The sequence below is a fragment of the Oncorhynchus clarkii genome, chromosome 25 (assembly GCF_045791955.1).
Source record: "Oncorhynchus clarkii lewisi isolate Uvic-CL-2024 chromosome 25, UVic_Ocla_1.0, whole genome shotgun sequence".
NCBI classification, from domain to species: Eukaryota; Metazoa; Chordata; class Actinopteri; order Salmoniformes; family Salmonidae; genus Oncorhynchus; species Oncorhynchus clarkii.
Window position 1 is genome coordinate 27,486,721 of NC_092171.1, and position 18,527 is coordinate 27,505,247.

The 18,527-nt window shown below is 44.7% G+C and overlaps 1 protein-coding gene across 1 annotated transcript in view; it reads left to right on the forward strand.

Annotated features, from left to right (window-relative positions):
- The window catches only part of LOC139384097 (ral GTPase-activating protein subunit alpha-1-like), a 127,775-nt gene that overhangs the window by 74,246 nt on the left and 35,002 nt on the right, over positions 1 to 18,527 (forward strand). Inside the window, exons 39-40 of the mRNA XM_071128743.1 lie at positions 11,032 to 11,190; positions 11,913 to 12,040. Of these exons, the coding sequence (XP_070984844.1) occupies positions 11,032 to 11,190; positions 11,913 to 12,040 (287 nt within the window). The remainder of the gene's footprint in view (positions 1 to 11,031; positions 11,191 to 11,912; positions 12,041 to 18,527) is intronic.

The following is an 18,527-nucleotide window of genomic DNA, read 5'->3' on the forward strand; positions in this document are numbered from 1 at the left end:
GTAATTAGAGAACAGAGGGCATTAGCTGTAATGAGTTTGGCTGTGAGGCCGGGGTGGCCGATGATACAGAGGGCCTGTAGCTATAGATCGCCGCAGCGATGCAGAATGAACAATGAAGTATCATTAGAGCTGTCCCCTCACTTCCCCTGGCATACGTCTTCAACGGGGGCGATACACACACACACAGCCCTGACCGGATGCTAAGGTGCTGCTAATACTAATAACATACTCATTAATGAATGCTTACAGACAGGAGGGGAATATTGAAAAAGCTGGTTGTGCATGTGTGATGGCCAATAATACACACACACAGTTTCTTAGTAGGCAGGAGTCATTTCGTTGTAACTTTAGTGTAGTAGAGGAGGGTATTGTGATGTGTAGTTGTCTCACCCAGGATCTCTATGGACCCACCTAGCTATCTGAAGATGAATGCATTAACTGTAAGTCACTCTGGATAAGAGCACCTGCTAAATGATACAAATGTAAATGTACCAGAGAAACATTGTGGTGTCTAATGACCAGTAATAAGCAGACGGATCATTAGCTGTGAGTTTGAATTTTCTTCCCCTTGTTCTGCAGTGGCTTGGGTGAGGAGGCTAGAGAGATGAGGAGGGGTGTATTTTATCGCAGTCTGATTTGAGGGGTTTAATAACAAGAGCTGAAACGCCACTGATAGCTTGCTTGTGATTACTCACTCACACTGCTGATAATGTGAACTAACAGGCATCCAATCCATCAGATAACCTCTAAGATATCACATTTTATTGGTCACATACACATGGTTAGTAGATGTTAATGCGAGTGTAGCAAAATGCTTGTGCTTCTGGTTCCGACAGTGCAGTAAAATCTAACAAGTAATCTAACAGTTCCCCAACAACTACCTAATACACACATCTAAAGGGTGAATGAGAATATGTACATATAAATATATGGATGAGCGATGGCCGAGCGGCATAGGCAAGGTGCAATAGATGGTAATAAAATACAGTATATACATAATATATTAGTAATGTAAGGTATGTAAACATTATTAAAGTGACATTGTTTAAAGGGACTCATGATCCATTTGTTAAAGTGGCCAGTGATTGGGTCTCCATGTAGGCAGTAGCCTCTGGGTTAGTGATTGCTGTTTAGCAGTCTGGTGGCCTTGAGATAGAAGGTGTTCTTCAGTCTCTCGGTCCCAGCTTTGATGCACATGTACTGACCTCGCCTTCTGGTTGGTAGCATTGTGAACAGGCAGTGGCTCGGGTGGTTGTTGTCTTTGATTGATTGAAAGCAAAAAATATCAATCAAATGTATTTATAAAGCCCTTCTTACATCAGCTGATGTCACGAAGTGCTGTACAGAAACCCAGCCTAAAACCCCAAACAGCAAGCAATGCAGGTGTAGAAGCACCTTTCCTGTGACATCGGGTGCTATAGGTGTCATGGAGGGCAGGTAGTTTGCCCCCGGTGATGCGTTGTGCAGACTGCACCACCCTCTGGAGAGCCTTGCAGTTGAGGGTGGTGCAGTTGCCGTACCAGGCTGTGATACAGCCCGACAGGATGCTCTCGATTGTGCATCTGTAAAAGTTAGTCAGGGTTTTGGGTGACAAGTCAAATTTCTTCAGCCTCCTGAGGTTGAAGAGGCACTGTTGCGCTTTCTTCACCACACTGTTTGTGTGGGTGGACCATATCAGTTTGTCCTTGATGTGTACGGAGAGGAACTTAAAACTTTCCAGGAACTTAAAACATTCTCCACTGCTGTCCCTTCTGTGTGGATAGGAGGGTGCTCCCTCTGCTGTTTCCTGAAGTCCACGATCATCTCCTTTGTTTTGTTGACTTTTGGAGAAAGAGTTTGTTTTCCTGACACCACACTCCCAGAGCCCTCACCTCCTCCCTATAGGCTGTTTCGTCGTTGTTGATAATCAAGCCCTCTACTGTTGTGTCTTCTGCAAACTTGATGATTGACCTGGAGGCGTGCATGGCGACGCAGTCGTGGGTGAACAGGGAGTACAGAAGGCTGCTGAGCATGCACCATTGTGGGGCTCCAGTGTTGAGGGTCAGTGGAAATGTTGTTTCCTACCTTCACCACCTGGGTGCTGCCCGTCAAAGTCCAGGACCCAATTGCACAGGGTGGGGTTGAGGCCCAGGGCCTCCAGCTTGATGATGAGCTGTAGTCAATGAACAGCATTCTTACATAGGTATTCATCTTGTCCAGATGGGATAGGGCAGTGTGCAGTGTGATGGCGATTGCATCGTCTGTGGACCTGTCAGGCGGTATGCAAATTGAAGTGGGTCTAGGGTGGCCGATGAGGTGATATGATCCTTGACTATGACAGAAGTGAGTGCTACGGGTGGTAGTCATTTAGTTCAGTTATCTATGCCTTCTTGGGTACAGGAACAATGGTGGCCATCTTGAAGCATGTGGGGACAGCAGACTGGGATGGGGAACGATTGAATATGTCCGTAAACACACCAGCCAGCTGGTCTACTGAGGACACAGCTAGCGATGCCGTCTGGGTCAGCAGCCCTGCGAGGGTTAACACGTTTAAATGTTTTACTCACATCGGCCACGGAGAAGGGGGGGCGCAGTTCTTGTTAGCGGGCTGCGACGGTCTCACTATATTATCCTCAAAGCGGGCAAAGCAGGTGTTTAGTTTGTCTGGAAGCGTGACGTCGGTGTCCATGACGTGGGTGGTTTTCTTTTTGTAGCGTGATTTCCTGTAAACCCTGCCACAGGGTCTGAGCCGTTGAATTGTGACTCCACTTTGTCCTTGTCCCGGAATTTCACTTGTTTGAATGCCTTGCAGAGGGAATAACTACACTGTTTACATTCAGCCATATTCCCAGACCTCTTTCCATGGTAAAATGCAGTGGTTTACGCTTTCAGTTTTACGTGAATGCCGCCATCCATCCACAGTTTCTGGTTAGAGTGGGTTTTAATAACTCCAATGCACGTCTTTATAAATTCACTGACCGAATCCGCATATACAGTGGGGCAAAAAAGTATTTAGTCAGCCACTAATTGTGCAAGTTCTCCCACTTAAAAAGATGAGAGAGGCCTGTAATTTTCATCATAGGTACACTTCAACTATGACAGACAAAATGAGAAAAGATATCCAGAAAATCACATTGTAGGATTTTTTATGAATTTATTTGCAAATTATTGTGGAAAATAAGTATTTGGTCAATAACAAAAGTTTATCTCAATTCTTTGTTACATACCCTTTGTTGGCAATGACAGGGGTCAAACGTTTTCTGTAAGTCTTCACAAGGTTTTCACACACTGTTGCTGGTATTTTGGCCCATTCCTCTCCTCTAGAGCTGGATGTTTTGAGTCTGTTGCTGGGCAACACAGACTTCCAACTCCCTCCAAAGATTTTCTATGGGGTTGAGATCTGGAGACTGGCTAGGCCACTCCAGGACCTTGAAATGCTTCTTACAAAGCCACTCCTTTGTTGCCCGGGTGGTGTGTTTGGGATCATTGTCATGCTGAAAGACCCAGCCACGTTTCATCTTCAATGCCCTTGCTGATGGAAGGAGGTTTTCACTCAAAATCTCACGATACATGGCCCCATTCATTCTTTCCTTTACACGGATCAGTCGTCCTGGTCCCTTTGCAGAAAAACAGCCCCAAAGCATGATGTTTCCACCTCCATGCTTCACAGTAGGTATAGTGTTCTTTGGATGCAACTCAGCATTCTTTGTCCTCCAAACACGACGAGTTGAGTTTTTACCAAAAAGTTATATCTTGGTTTCATCTGACCATATGACATTCTCCCAATCTTCTTCTCGATCATCCAAATGCTCTCTAGCAAACTTCAGACGGGCCTGGACATGTACTGGCTTAAGCAGGGGGACACGTCTGGCACTGCAGGATTTGAGTCCCTGGCGGCGTAGTGTGTTACTGATGGTAGGCTTTGTTATTTTGGTCCCAGCTCTCTGCAGGTCATTCACTAGGTCCCCCCGTATGGTTTTGGGATTTTTGCACACCGTTCTTGTGATCATTTTGACCCCACGGGGTGAGATCTTGCATGGAGCCCCAGATCGAGGGAGATTATCAGTGGTCTTGTATGTCTTCCATTTCCTAATAATTGCTCCCACAGTTGATTTCTTCAAACCAAGCTGCTTACCTGTTGCAGATTCAGTCTTCCCAGCCTGGTGCAGGTCTACAATTTAGTTTCTGGTGTCCTTTGACAGCTCTTTGGTCTTGGCCATCGTGGAGTTTGGAGTGTGACTGTTTGAGGTTGTGGACAGGTGTCTTTTATACTGATAACAAGTTCAATCAGGTGCCATTAATACAGGTAATGAGTGGAGGACAGAGAAGCCTCTTAAAGAAGAAGTTACAGGTCTGTGAGAGCCAGAAATCTTGCTTGTTTGTAGGTGACCAAATACATTGCCAACAAAGGGTATATAACAAAGTATTGAGATAAACTTTTGTTATTGACCAAATACTTATTTTCCACAATAATTTGCAAATAAATTCATTAAAATCCTACAATGTGATTTTCTGGATTTCTTTTCTCATTTTGTCTGTCATTGTTGAAGTGTACCTGTGATGAAAATTACAGGCCTCATCTTTTTAAGTGGGAGAACTTGCACAATTGGTGGCTGACTAAATACTTTTTTGCCCCACTGTAGGTCGATGTTATTCCCTGAGGCTGACCGGAACATATCCCAGTCCGCGTGATCAAAACAATCTTGAAGCGTGGATTCCGATTGGTCAGACCAGTCACTGGTACATCCTGTTTGAGTTTCTGCCTATAAAATGGTAGGAGCAAGATGGCGTCGTGGTTGGATTTGCCGAAAGGAGGGCAGGGGAAGGCTTTGTATGCATCGCGGAATTTAAGAGTAGCAGTGGTCGAGAGTAGCACCGCGCGTAGTGCAATCAAAATGCTGATAGAATTTAGGTAGCCTTGTTCTCAAATTTGCTTTGTTAAAATCCCCAGCTACAATAAATGCAGCCTCAAGATATATGGTTTCCAGTTTACATAGAGTCCAGTGAAGTTCCTTTAGGGCCCGCTTGGTGTCTGCTTGAGGAAGAATGTACACAGCTTTGACGATAACTGACGAGAATTCTCTTGGAAGGTAATATTGCCAGCATTTGATTGTGAGGAATTCTAGGTCGGGTGAGTACAAGGACTTGAGTTCCTGTATGTTGTTATGATTACACCATTAGTCAGTAATCATGAAGCATACACCCCCGCCCTTCCTCTTCCCAGAGAGGTGTTTATCTCCGTTGGTGTGATGCATGGAGAAGCCCGGGATATCATATCCCGAGTGAGCCATGTTTCCGTGAAACAGAGAATGTTACGATCTCGGATGTCTCTCTGGAAGGCAACCCTTGCTCAAATTTCATCTGCTTTGTTGTCAAGATACTGGACATTGGCGAGTAGTATACTCGGGAGCGGTGGCCGATGTGCACGTTTACAGAGCCTGACCAGGAGGCCGCTCAGTCTGCCCCTTCTGCGGCGCCGTTATCTTGGGTCAGCTTTTGGGAATTAGATCCATTGTCCTGGGTGGTGGTCCGAACAGAGGATCCGCATCGGGAAAGTCGTATTCCTGGTCATAATGTTGGTAAGTTGACGTTGCTCTTATATCCAATAGTTCTTCCCGGCTGTATGTAATTAGACTTAAAACCTGTTTGGGATAGGGGGCAGCATTTTCACTTTTGGATGAATAGCGTGCCCAGAGTGAACTGCCTCCTACTCAGTCCCAGATGCTAATATATGCATATTATTATTCGTATTGGATAGACAACACTCTGGAGTTTCTAAAACTGTTTGAATGATGTCTGTGAGTATAACAGAACTCATATGGCAGGAAAAACCTGAGAAGAAATCCAAACAGGAAGTGGGAAATCTGAGGTTTGTAGTTTTTGAACTCATCCCTATCGAATTTACAGTGGGATATGGGTTATTTTGCACTTCCTAAGGCTTCCACTAGATGTCATCCATCTTTAGAACGTTGTTTCAGGCTGCTCATGTGAAGGGGGGCCGGATGGGAGCTGTTTGACTAAGGGGTCTGCCTACAGCCTCGTTCTCAGTCACGCGCTTCCACTTGAGGTAGCTCTCATTCTATTGCTTTTCTACAGACAATGGAATTCTCCGGTTGGAACATTATTGAACTTTTATGATAAAAACATCCTAAAGATTGATTCTATACTTAGTTTGACAAGTTTCTTCGACCTGTAATATAACTTTTTGAATGTTTCGTCCGAATGGACCAGATCGCGCTTTTGGATTTGTTTACCAAACGACCTAACAAAAGAAGCTATTGGACATAAATGGACATAAATGATGGACATTATCGAACAAAACAAGCATTTTTTGTGGAACTGCGATTCCTGGGAGTGCATTCTGATGAAGATGATCAAAGGTAAGTGAATATTTAAAATGCTATTTATGAATAATGTTGACTACACAACATGGAGGATATTTCTCTGGCTGGTTTGGGCTCTGAGCGCCATTCTCAGATGATGCTTTTTCCATAAAGTTTTTAAAAAATCTGACACAGCGGTTACATTAAGGAGAAGTGTATCTAAAGTTCCATGTATAATAGTTATATTTTCATCAACATGTATTATGAGTATTTCTGTGAATTCATGTGGCTCTCTGCAATATCACTGCATGTTTTGGAACTACTGAACATAACACGCCAATGTAAAATACGATTTTTTTTTATTTGTATTTGGCACCCTGCAGTTTCATTGGCTGTCCGCTAGCGGAACCCCAGTCCTGGACAGGTTAAGATTTCCTGGGGAAACAATGTAAGAAAAAATACATAAAATAAAAAAATACTGCATAGTTTCATAAGGATTTGAAGTGAGGCGACCATCTCTGTCGGCGCCATCTTGATATGAGTGTAAGATGGAAATAAATTCAAACCACCGTATTTCACATAACCGTCTCCTATCTCATGTCTGAAATCACTCATCCAGCCCTCCAGCCCGCCGAAAGGCCTTTCTGTCTTCATGTTCTGCATCTGCTCATAACTCATTGCTACAATTTAGGTGTGTATATATAGCAACAAAGTGATGTTTGTGCGTGCGGGTGGTGGTGGCCCCCCCAAACCCCCTTGTTCATCCCAAATTACAGCCTATTCCCTATATAGAGCACTACCTTTGACCATAGCGCAGTAGTGCACTATATAGAGAACAGGATGCCATTTGGGACTCGTCACCTGGAGCGTTGCTCCCGCTCCCCCTTCACCCGGCGGTCCGCGCTGCACATGGCCATAATGTAGCCAAATTAGATCTGGCCGTCGCTGTCCCCCTGGTTAAACTCCTACCATGACTTCTCAGCAGCTGATTGGATTTGGAGAGGCTGAAGGAGACGCTATCCAACAGAGCGATCTGCAGATAGACACTAAACCATGTTAACCAGACACTAAAGCGTGTCAGCTCAGCCAGCAAGAGCGGCCAGCAGGCACACACACGTAGGGAAGCGCGCGCACACACATAGTCACACTCAAACACACACACCCTGCATATTTATTTGTTTGTTGTTTTCCCCATCTCCCCTCAGCACACCTCGTAACAGACAGTGACAGGCGTACTGAAGGTTGAAAGCTGAGAATACGTACACACCCTCTGGGTCTTATGGACCAAGGATTTATGAATGAGGGCTGCTGATGTGAAATGTTAAAGGAAAGATGGCTCAAGCAGCAGCTAGCCACTATCTGCTCGGCAATGGATGAGGATTAGATTTTGTGACTGGCTCGGAGGAAAGAATAATAGTTTCCTATTGGTTGAGAGCGGAGGATGAGAACAAGGTGCTATTTTTTTATTTAACCTTAACTAGGCAAGTCAGATAAGTACAAATCCTTATTTACAATGGTGGCCTACCAGAAGGCAAAAGCCCTCCTGCGGGCACTGGGGCTGGGATTAAAAAATATAGGACAAAACACACATCACGACAAGAGGGACAACACTACATAAAGAGAGACCTAAGAGGCAGCAACACAACATGGCAGCAGCACAACATGGTAGCAGCACAAAACATGTTACAAACATTATTGGGCGCAGAGAATATCACAAAGGGCAAGAAGGTAGAGACAACAATACATCACACGAAGCAGCCACAACTGTCAGTAAAAGTGTCCATGATCGAGTTTTTGGGTGACGAGATGTAGATAAAACGCTCCAGTTTGAGTTTTTTTCTAGCAGCTCGTTCCAGTTGCTAGCTGCAGCGAACTGTAAAGAATAGCAGCACAACATTGCTTAGAATCAAGGGCAATGGTGACATCTTTTAGGACCTTTAAGTTTGCAGTGACACATCCATAACCTGAGCGGAAACCAGATTGCATACCCAAGAGAATACTATAGACATCAAGAAAGCCAGTCCGTTGATTATTGATAAGTTTTTTCAACACTTTTGATAAACAGGGCAAAATAGAAATGGGCCTATAACCCTTTAAATAAAATGCTGCTTTTCAAGCAATGGGAACCTCCCCAGAGAGGAGAGAGAGGTGAAAAAGGTCAGAGCTAGGCTTGGCAATATAGGGGCAGCAACCTGTTGAGTGCAGGGGGCAGTATTTATGTTTGGATGAAAAACGTACCCAAATGAAACTGCCTTTCTCAGGCCCAGAATCTAGAATATGCATATAATATTATAATATTGTCAGATTAGGATAGAAAACACTCTAAAGTTTCCAGAACTGTCAAAATATTGTCTGTGAGTATAACAGAACTGATATTGCAGGCGAAAACCTGAGAAAAATCCAACCCGGAAGTGCTGTTTTTCCTGAAAGCTCTCTGTTCCATAGCCTGCCTTCGCTCCATTTAAAGGGATATCAACCAGATTCCTTTTCCTATGGCTTCCCCATGGTGTGAACAGTCTTTAGACATAGATTCAGGCTTTTATTTTTAAAAATGAGCGAGAAAGATCATGACCAATCTACTTGGCTGCTAGCTGTTTGTAATGTTTTGTCTACTGAGAGAGATGTCCTTACATAAACGCTTGGTATGCTTTCGCCGAAATGCTTTTTTGAAATCTGACACGCCAGGTGGATTAACAACAAGCTACGCTGTGTTTTGCTATATTGCACTTGTGATTTCATGAAAATTTACTATTTTTAGTAATTTAATTTGAATTTGGCGCTCTGCAATTCTGCGGATGTTGACAAAAATTATCCCGGTAACGGGATGGGTGTATCAAGAAGTTAAAGAAGAAAGGGTCTAAACCATCTGAACCAGATGTTTTTTGGGGGGTCAAGTTTAAGGATCTCCTTTAGCACCTCAGACTCAGTGACTACCTGCAGGGAGAAACTTTGTAGCGGGACAGGGGAAAAAGAGGGAGAAGCATTGGCGATAGTCGCATTAGAAGGGGTGGGAGATGAGAAATGTTGGACGGGCAAGGAGGCATGACTGAGTCAAGTAGGAATCCTGACTTAATGAAGTGGTGATTAAAGAGCTCAGCTATGTGCTCCTTGTCAGTAACAACCACATCATCAACATTAAGGGACAAGGGCAGCTGTGAGGAGGAGAGTTTATTCTCCATGTTTTTAACCGTTTTCCAGAACTTCTTGGGGTTCGACCCACAGAGAGGGAACTGCTTCTAAAGTAACTAACTTTGGCCTTCCGGATAGCCTGAGTGCACTTTTTTCTTATTTGCCTGAACGATAGCCAGTCAGCCTGAGTATGCATGCGCAGAGCGATTTACCAAATGGAATTCTCTATACAGGCAAGGGTCGTGTTCACTATGGCACACAACGGGAAAAGTAAATGAGTTTTTTTTTTATTTTTTAGACAAGTCCAGGTAGTCCCTCCTGTTTTGAGAAAGTTTTCATCAGTTTTGCACCTAATGAACACGACCCAGGCCAGGACAGTGTGACGTGGCCTTTGTGGGACTGCCTGTGACAGCCTGGCTCTCTGTGGCCCTCGGAGTGATTGAGTGAACATGTGAAGATGGAGAGAACATTAGAAAGATGGAGTGAGTGTGAGAAGATGGATGAGTGCTGTGGTCTGAGGCGGCGTGTTGCGGTGGTGGCTCCTCTCGCCTGTCACTCTTCAAGGTTAATGACACGGTGCTGGATGGCCCTGGATGGAGTAGTCCTAGACAGCCAACTCGTGCTACCTGCCCCACACAGGACACAGTGACAGTGTTAGATGGTTGAATGGAGAAGTCCTAGTTCTGGTATAGGATCGTTTTTCTTTTTAAATCACAATGACAAAGATTATATGAACGATCCCAGATCAGCACTCCTACTCTGAGACTTTTTTTTCATACTGAATTTTGACGGTGAATTTCCATCAGCGACACCAAGCTCAAGGCTCTCACTTAAAGTAACTGCCCAATGAATATCTCACTTTTTAAAAGTTCATATTCTGTTACTTATATCCAAATACATTTGTTGAGGACACCCCTTCAAATGAGTGGATTCAGCTATTTCAGTCACACCCGTTGCTGACAGGTGTATAAAATCGAGCACACAACCATGCAATCTCCATAGACAAACATTGGCAGTAGAATGGCTTAACTGAAGAGCTCAGTGACTTTAAAGTTCCACTGTCATAGGATGCCACTTTTCCAACAAGTCAGTTCATCAAATGTCTTCCCTGCTAGAGCTGCCCCGGTCAACTGTAAGTGCTGTTATTTTGAAGTGGAAACGTCTAGGAGCAACAACGGCTCAGCCGAGAAGTTGGCCCGTGGACAGAGCCAGGTCCATACAGAAATGGTTTGCCGAGATCGGTGTAGAAGAACTTGACTGGCCTGCACAGAGCCCTGACCTCAACCCCATCGAACACCTTTGGGATGAATTGGAATGCCGACTGCTAAAAATATGCTTTTTAACATGCATAAAAAAAAAAAATTGGAATGGAAAACTATTGCAGTCATATTGTTAGTAATTATGTCATATTTCATAGAAATATGGAAACATTTAATGTGTGACTGTTTAATCATCCTCTGCCATGTGAATGAATAACATGAACTTGCATTTTTAAACACAATAAAAAAATATATGTTGACTACTGGACAGGGACACACCTTCTTGCTCTTTCCTCCTCTCCCCTCCCACCTCCTCTCCTCCCTCACCTCTGTCCCTCTAGCTAAGGCATCTTGGGAATGACGAGGTGCACATTGTATGGTCTGAGCACTCGCGGGACTACAGGAGAGGCATCATCCCTACGGAGTTTGGAGACGTCCTCATCATCATCTACCCCATGAAGAACCACATGTACAGCATCCAGATCCTCAAGAAGCCAGAGGTGGGTTCACACAAAAAAAACAGTTTTACATCGGTTTTAATCATCAAGTTGACATTAAGGTATCCTAGATTCCATTTCCTACCATTGTTGCCTTCAGCAAGGCACTTAGTCCTAACTCCTAAACTGCACTAGGGGCACCGCACCATGGCTGACCCTGGCTTCCAATCCCTCGGGATATTTTTGTGAGTTCATTAAAAGCTAAAAAGACACATTTCTGTGATTTGAAAAATTACAATTGACAATATCACAGCTATCCCTGCTGCAGTGTTATATTTTAATATATAAATAAATCAAAACAAATGTCTCGTGGTACTCCTGCTTCCTGCTCAGTTATGTCCGGCCTAATCAGATCAACAGGATTCTTAGAATTAAATTGCAGTATGGATATGGCTAGAAGATGGGTCTGTCCCTTCAGAGTCTGGGGAAATGTGGAAAGATGGCCAGATAAGGACAGAAAAGAGGTCTGGCTTTTATGAAAGTCAATTATGGCACTGAAACAATAATGTTTTTGTTATTTTATAAAATTAACTAATGTTGCATTGAACATTGCATTCCCTGGGATCTGATAGATGAAAATCACTTGTCACTGTTATAGTTTTATAAAGTTTCTTATTGTTATGGCTTTATCTAATCAATAGTAAATTACAGAGTTGTTTTCGCTCTCCTCCCTCCCTCCCCCCCCTCTCTCCTCTCCTTCACTCTACACCCCTCTCTCCCTCTAGGTACCGTTTTTTGGGCCCCTGTTCGATGGAGCCATAGTGGATGAGAAGATCCTTCCCACCATGGTCCGGGCCACGGCTCTCAACGCCAGCAGGGCTCTTAAATCCCTCATCCTCCTTTACCAGAACTTGTATCCTTCTCCATCTTTCCATCTCCCTGCCAGGGCCTGGCAGCACTCTCCAAACCACAGCCCTATCCAGCCTGTAGGGGGAGATAAAGCCACAACACACTCGCTAACTGATCTGTTATGCCTCTCCTCACCTATGGCCATGGCTGTCACGTTAATTGTTATTTTGCACTAGCAAGGGGGATTAGTAGAAGTGTATTAATGTGTGTTTGCATGTGCGTGTCACCTTGCTGTGGAGACAGTGGAAGGCATGAAGAATTCATCCGGCTATAGCTCCTGTCGTGTTGACTTGCTCCTTTTCTGTTCTGAGGAGTGCAATAGATTGCCACACAGACCAGCTCCTCACTGCACTGCAGGCTCACAAGGCATAATGGTAGAACGGCGTCCTTCTCGCTCGATAATTATCGATGTCTCATCCCCTACGGTGCTCATTTTCTCAACATGTAGAGCATCACATTCTGCTCGGTGCAAGAGGTGACCGCATTTTTCTCCAGCAGAGAAACGGTGATCATTGCCCATCGTCTCCTCACAGTGATTCAGAGCGATTTGCTTCAGTAGCAATTAATCTCTCGCCTCATTTGGGTGACTCACACCACCGCCAATAGCATGGCTTTTGAGCTCTGTCTAGCACTAATGTTGATCATTTTGAATAGCAAAATAATTTTGGGGGGGATTAAGTAGGTTTATTTTTGCCAAATTGTTTCAATATTGTCCAATGATAATAATGCCGTTTGTAATGTTAATATGAATGTTAATGATTCAGTATTTTATGCCTGGAGTCAGTAGAAAAACCATCCATCAGTTTCTATGCCATGTAGAAATCAAATCTGTACAAAAGCACCACTTTTCCCTCTAGTCCAGTTTTCTTCTAGCTAATGATTTGTAATTTCACCTATACTTTTCTCCCCATTTCAGTCATTATTATTTGATATCTTCCTGGAAAGTGTGACACTGGTGACCACTCAAGTTCACATGCTCCAAATCCCCACCTCTAAATTCTCTATCTACCCTTTAAATACTCGATCAACCCTCTAACCCGTTTAAAAATATATATATATAATAATGCTCGAAAACAAAGCAAAATATAAGGGGGTGAAAAGCGATTCTCATCTGCCATGTCCAATCTCGTGTGTGTGTGTGCGTGCATGCGTGTGTGTGTGTGTGTGTATGCGTGTGTGTGTGCGTGTGTGTGTGTGTGTGTGTGTGCGTGCGCGTGCATGCGCGTGTGTGTGTGCGTGCATGCGCGTGCGTGCATGCGCGTGTGTGTGTGCGTGTGTGTGCGTGCATGCGTGTGTGTGTGTGTGTGCATGCGTGTGTGTGTGCGTGCATGCGTGTGTGTGTGTGCGTGCATGCGCACAGCGCGGAGCACAGCGTAAGCTATTGATTGGCGTGAGTTGCACCGGTCGATGGACCTGACAGCCAGAATTACAGTAATCTGTCAATATCGACTGATGTCTTTCCAGACTCCATCTTTCTCTATCTGCCTCTCCGTCTCCATCCCCCTCTCCTTTTGTTTGTTTGTTTCTTTTCCTTCTCTTTTCTTTTCTTTTACTTCAGAAATAGAGAAGTTTTGTCTAGTCTTCCAGCTGGCAGCTAATTGAAGTCTCTTTAAGGAATGATTCATAGAAATGTTTTAAGCCATGCATGGGTCCGTGCGTGTTAAAGGAGAAGATCATTAGTTTACAACTTGATGGTAGATGGTTCCTCACCCTGAATACAGTCTATGGGCTGGGATAAACTGTAATTCATGGTTCAGTGTTCTTTAAACAGCCATTACAAACTTAGATTTTTATAAACAAAAAATATTTCACCTTTTCACCTGGCCAAGATAGAGCAAAGCAGTGCGACACAAACAACACAGAGTTACACATGGATAAACAAACGTACAGTCAATAACACAATAGAAAACTCTGTATACAGTGTATGCACATGTAGTAAGATTAGGGAGGGAAGGCAATAAATAGGCCATAGTGGCAAAATAATTACAATTTAGCAATTAAACACTGGAGTGATAGATGTGATGAAGATGAATGTTCAAGTAGAGATACTGGGATGCAAAAATACTGGGGTGCAAAAAAAAAAATAACTAGGGGGGTGAGGTTGTTGGGTGGCTATTTACAGATGGGCTATGTACAGGTGCAATGATCGGTAAGCTGCTCTGACAGCTGATGCTTCAAGTTAGTGAGGGAGTATTTATGCTGCAGTAGTTTATGTGTCGGGGGGCTAGGGTCAGTTTGTTATATCTGGAGTACTTCTCCTGTCTTATCTGGTGTCCTTTGTGAATTTAAGTATGCTCTTTCTAATTCTCCCTCTCTTTCTTTCTCTCTCTCAGGGGACCTGATCCTTAGGACCATGCCTCAGGACTACCTGGCATGATGACTCCTTGCTGTCCCCAGTCCACCTGGCCATGCTGCTGCTCCAGTTTCAACTGTTCTGCCTGTGATTATTATTATTTGACCATGCTGGTCATTTATGAACATTTGAACATCTTGGCCATGTTCTGTTATAATCTCCACCCAGCACAGTTTGAACAGGACTGGCCACCCCTCGTAGCCTGGTTCCTCTCTTGGTTTCTTCCTAGGTTTTGGCCTTTCTAGGGAGTTTTTCCTAGCCACCGTGCTTCTACACCTGCATTGCTTGCTGTTTGGGGTTTTAGACTGGGTTTCTGTACAGCACTTTGAGATATCAGCTGATGTACGAAGGTATATATAAATATATTTGATTTGATATAAGTCTCCAGCTTCAGTGATTTTTGCAATTCGTTCCAGTCATTGTCAGCAGAGAACTGTAAGGAAAGGCAGCCAAAGGAGGAATTGGCTTTGGGGGTGACCAGTGAAATATACCTGCTGGAGCGCGTGCTACGGGTGGGTGCTGCTATGGTGACCAGTGAGCTGGGATAAGGCGGGGCTTTACCTAGCAAAGACTTATAGATGACCTGGAGCCAATGGGTATGGCGACGAGCATGAAGTGAGGGCCAGCCAACGATAGCATACAGGTCGCAGTGGTGGGTAGTATATGGGGCTTTGGTGACAAAACGGATTGCACTGTGTTAGACTGCATCCAATTTGCTGAGTAGAGTGTTGGAGGCTATTTTGTAAATGGCATCGCCGAAGTCAAGGATTGGTAGGATAGTCAGTTTTACGAGGGTATGTTTGGCAGCATGAGTGAAGGATGCTTTGTTGCGAAATGGGAAGCCGATTCTCAATTTAATTTTGTATTGGGGATGCTTAATGTGAGTCTGGAAGGAGAGTTTACAGTCTAACCAGACACCTAGGTATTTGTAGTTGCCCACATATTCTAAGTCAGAACCGTCCAGAGTCGTGATGCTTGACGGGCAGGCGGGTGCAGGCAGCGATCGGTTGAAGAGCATGCATTTAGTTTTGCTTGCATTTAAGAGCAGTTGGAGGACACGGACGGAGTGTTGTATGGCATTGAAGCTCGTCTGGGGGTTTGTTTACACAGTGTCCAAAGAAGGGCCAGAAGTATACAGAATGGTATCGTCTGCGTAGAGGTGGATCAGAGAATCACCAGCAGCGAGAGCGACATCATTGATGTTCATATAGAAAAGAGTCGGCCCGAGAATTGACCCAGGCCCTCTGATTTGACGCACTGAACTCTATCTGAGAAGTAGTTGGCGAACCAGGCGAGGCAGTCATTTGAGAAATCAAGGCTGTTGAGTTTGCCGATAAGAATGCGGTGAGTCGAAAGCCTTGGCCAAGTCGATGAATACAGCTGCACAGTATTAAATCAAATTAATAAAGGTTATTAATAAATTAATAAAGGTAAATAATTGTCTTTTATCGACACTGAGCGGTACCTAACATCAGCTAACTTAAGCCACCGCCAGCTAAAAATCTATGGAAGTGATGGGGACATGTTTAATAAAAATGAAAATCATCTCCATATTTAGTTTGATGTTACTTAAATGCCTCCATCAGTTCCGTAGATGTTTAGCTAGCGGTGGCTAAAGTTAGCTGAAGTTACCATGTATACGTTTTTCCTGGCCTATAGACTATTTTCATCTAACATTAAGTTGTAAAAGGAAGCTGTTCTCTAAATGCCTTCGACTCAGGGGCTTTTAGCAAGCGCTGCAGCAGAAGGAATTGAGCTGTCCCAGAGGACCAGCAACACTAAGACACTGAGCGGTACCTAGTTACCTATTGATAACGCGGCAGAGCACAGCCATTCGTGTGTGTGTGTGTGTGTGTGTGTGTGTGTGTGTGTGTGTGTGTGTGTGTGTGTGTGTGTGTGTGTGTGTGTGTGTGTGTGTGTGTGTGTGTGTGTGTGTGTGTGTGTGTGTGTGTGTGTGTGTGTGTGTGTGTGTGTGTGTGTGTGTGTGTGTGTGTGGTTACGTGTTGATAGAGCACCTCCGACAGCTCGTAATTGTACACAGAACAATGTGAACAAACAGCATTATTGATTATTATAATTGTAATGCATTATTAGTGAAATCCACTGGATGAAACAATTTCCTGTCTTCCTCTAAGGATGATGGGTTATTTCCTATGTTCTGCTGTTTTAGTTCTTGGGAAGCTATTGTACAGTTTACCTATAAAGTATTGATAGAATTACATATTGAATCCCTATTTATTAAATGTATTGGTCTCTGTGAGTGGACTTATTTCAGGTAGTTCTTGCCTAGAGAGAACTGTAAAATCAGGTCAAACTGCTGGAGTCAGTCAACAGTTACAGCAGCAAACTGGAGCGTGTGGAGAGGGAGTGACGTAGGTCAGTTCCCTCACAATTCCCCTGGAGCAGCTAATTGAGCCTGATCATAAAGTAGAAGAACACTAGGGTCTTTCTCTCTTCCAGAGTCTGCCTGCCTGCCCGCCTACCTGCCTAACTACCTGCCTGCCTACCTGCCTACCTAACTACCTGCCTGCCTGCCTACCTAACTACCTGCCTGCCTACCTACCACCACCCCTGTACCTCTCTCTCTTTCCACCCCTGTATCTCTATCCCTCTATCTCCGTCCACCATCCACCATACCTCTCTCTCTCTCTCTCTCTCTCTCTCTCTCCCTCTCTCTTTGTCCACCGACCACCCTGTATCATTCTCTCTCTCTCTCTGTCTACCATCCACCCTGTACCTCTCTCTTTCTCTCTCTTTGTCCACCATCCATGAGCCTACCAGACAAGCTAAATGCCTTTTTATGCTCACTTCGAGGCAAACAACACTAAAGCATGCTTGAGAGCAGCTGCTGTTCCGGACGACTGTGATCACGCTCTCCGTAGCCGATGTGAGCAAGACCTTTAAACACAAGGCCGCGGGGCCGGACTGATTACCAGGAGGTGTACTCACAGCATGCGCGGATCAACTGGCAGGTGTCTTCACTGACATTTTCAACTTCTCCCTGACCGGGTCTGTAATACCTACATGTTTCAAGCAGACCACCATAGTCCCTGTGCCCAAGAAAGCAAAGGTAACCTGCCTAAATGACTACTGCCCCATAACACTCACGCTGGTAGCCATGAAGTGCTTTGAAAGGCTGGTCATGACCCACATCAAAACCCTAGACCCACTCCAATTCGCATACTGCCCAAACAGATGACGCAATCACACTCCACACTGCCCTTTTCCACCTGGACAAGAGGCACACTTATGTTGGAATACTGTTCATTGACTACAGCTCAGCGTTCAACACCATAGTGCCCGCGAAGCTCATCACTAAGCTAAGGACCCTGGGACTAAACACCACCTTCTGCAACTGGATCCTGGACTTCCTGAAGGGCCGCCCCAGATGGTAAGTGTAGGCAACAACACATGTGCCACGCTGATCCTCAACACTGGGGCCCCTCTGGGGTGCGTGCTTAGTCCCCTCCTGTACTCCCTCTTCCAGCATTACTGCGTGGCCAAACAACTCCAACACAATCATTAAGTTTGCTGACAACACAACAGTGGTAGGCCTGATCACCGACAACGATGAGACATCCTATAGGGAGGTCAGAGACCTGGCAGTGTGGTGCCAGGACAACAACCTCTCCCTCAATGTGAGCAAGACAAAGGAGCTGATCGTGGACTACAGGAGGAGGAGGGCCAAACAGGCTCCCATTAACATCTTCGAGGCTGTAGTGGAGCGGGTCGAGAGCTTCAAGTTCATTGGTGTCCACATCACCAACAAACTATCATGGTCCAAACACACCAAGACATTCGTGAAGAGGGCACAACAATATATTTTCCCCCTCAGGAGACTGAAAAGATTTGACATGGGTCCCCAGATCCTCAAAAAGTTCTACAGCTGCACCATCGAGAGCATCCTGACCGGTTGCATCACCGTCTAGTATGGCAACTGCTCGGCATCCGACCGTAAGGTGTACTACAGAGGGTAGTGTGGACGGCACAGTATATCACTGGGGCCAAGCTTCCTGTCATCCAGGACCTACAGGACAAGAAAAAGTAAGGGAACCCTTTCGATTTACCTGGATTTCTGCTAAATTGGTCATAAAATGTGATCTGATCTTCATCTAAGTCACAACAAAATACAAACAGT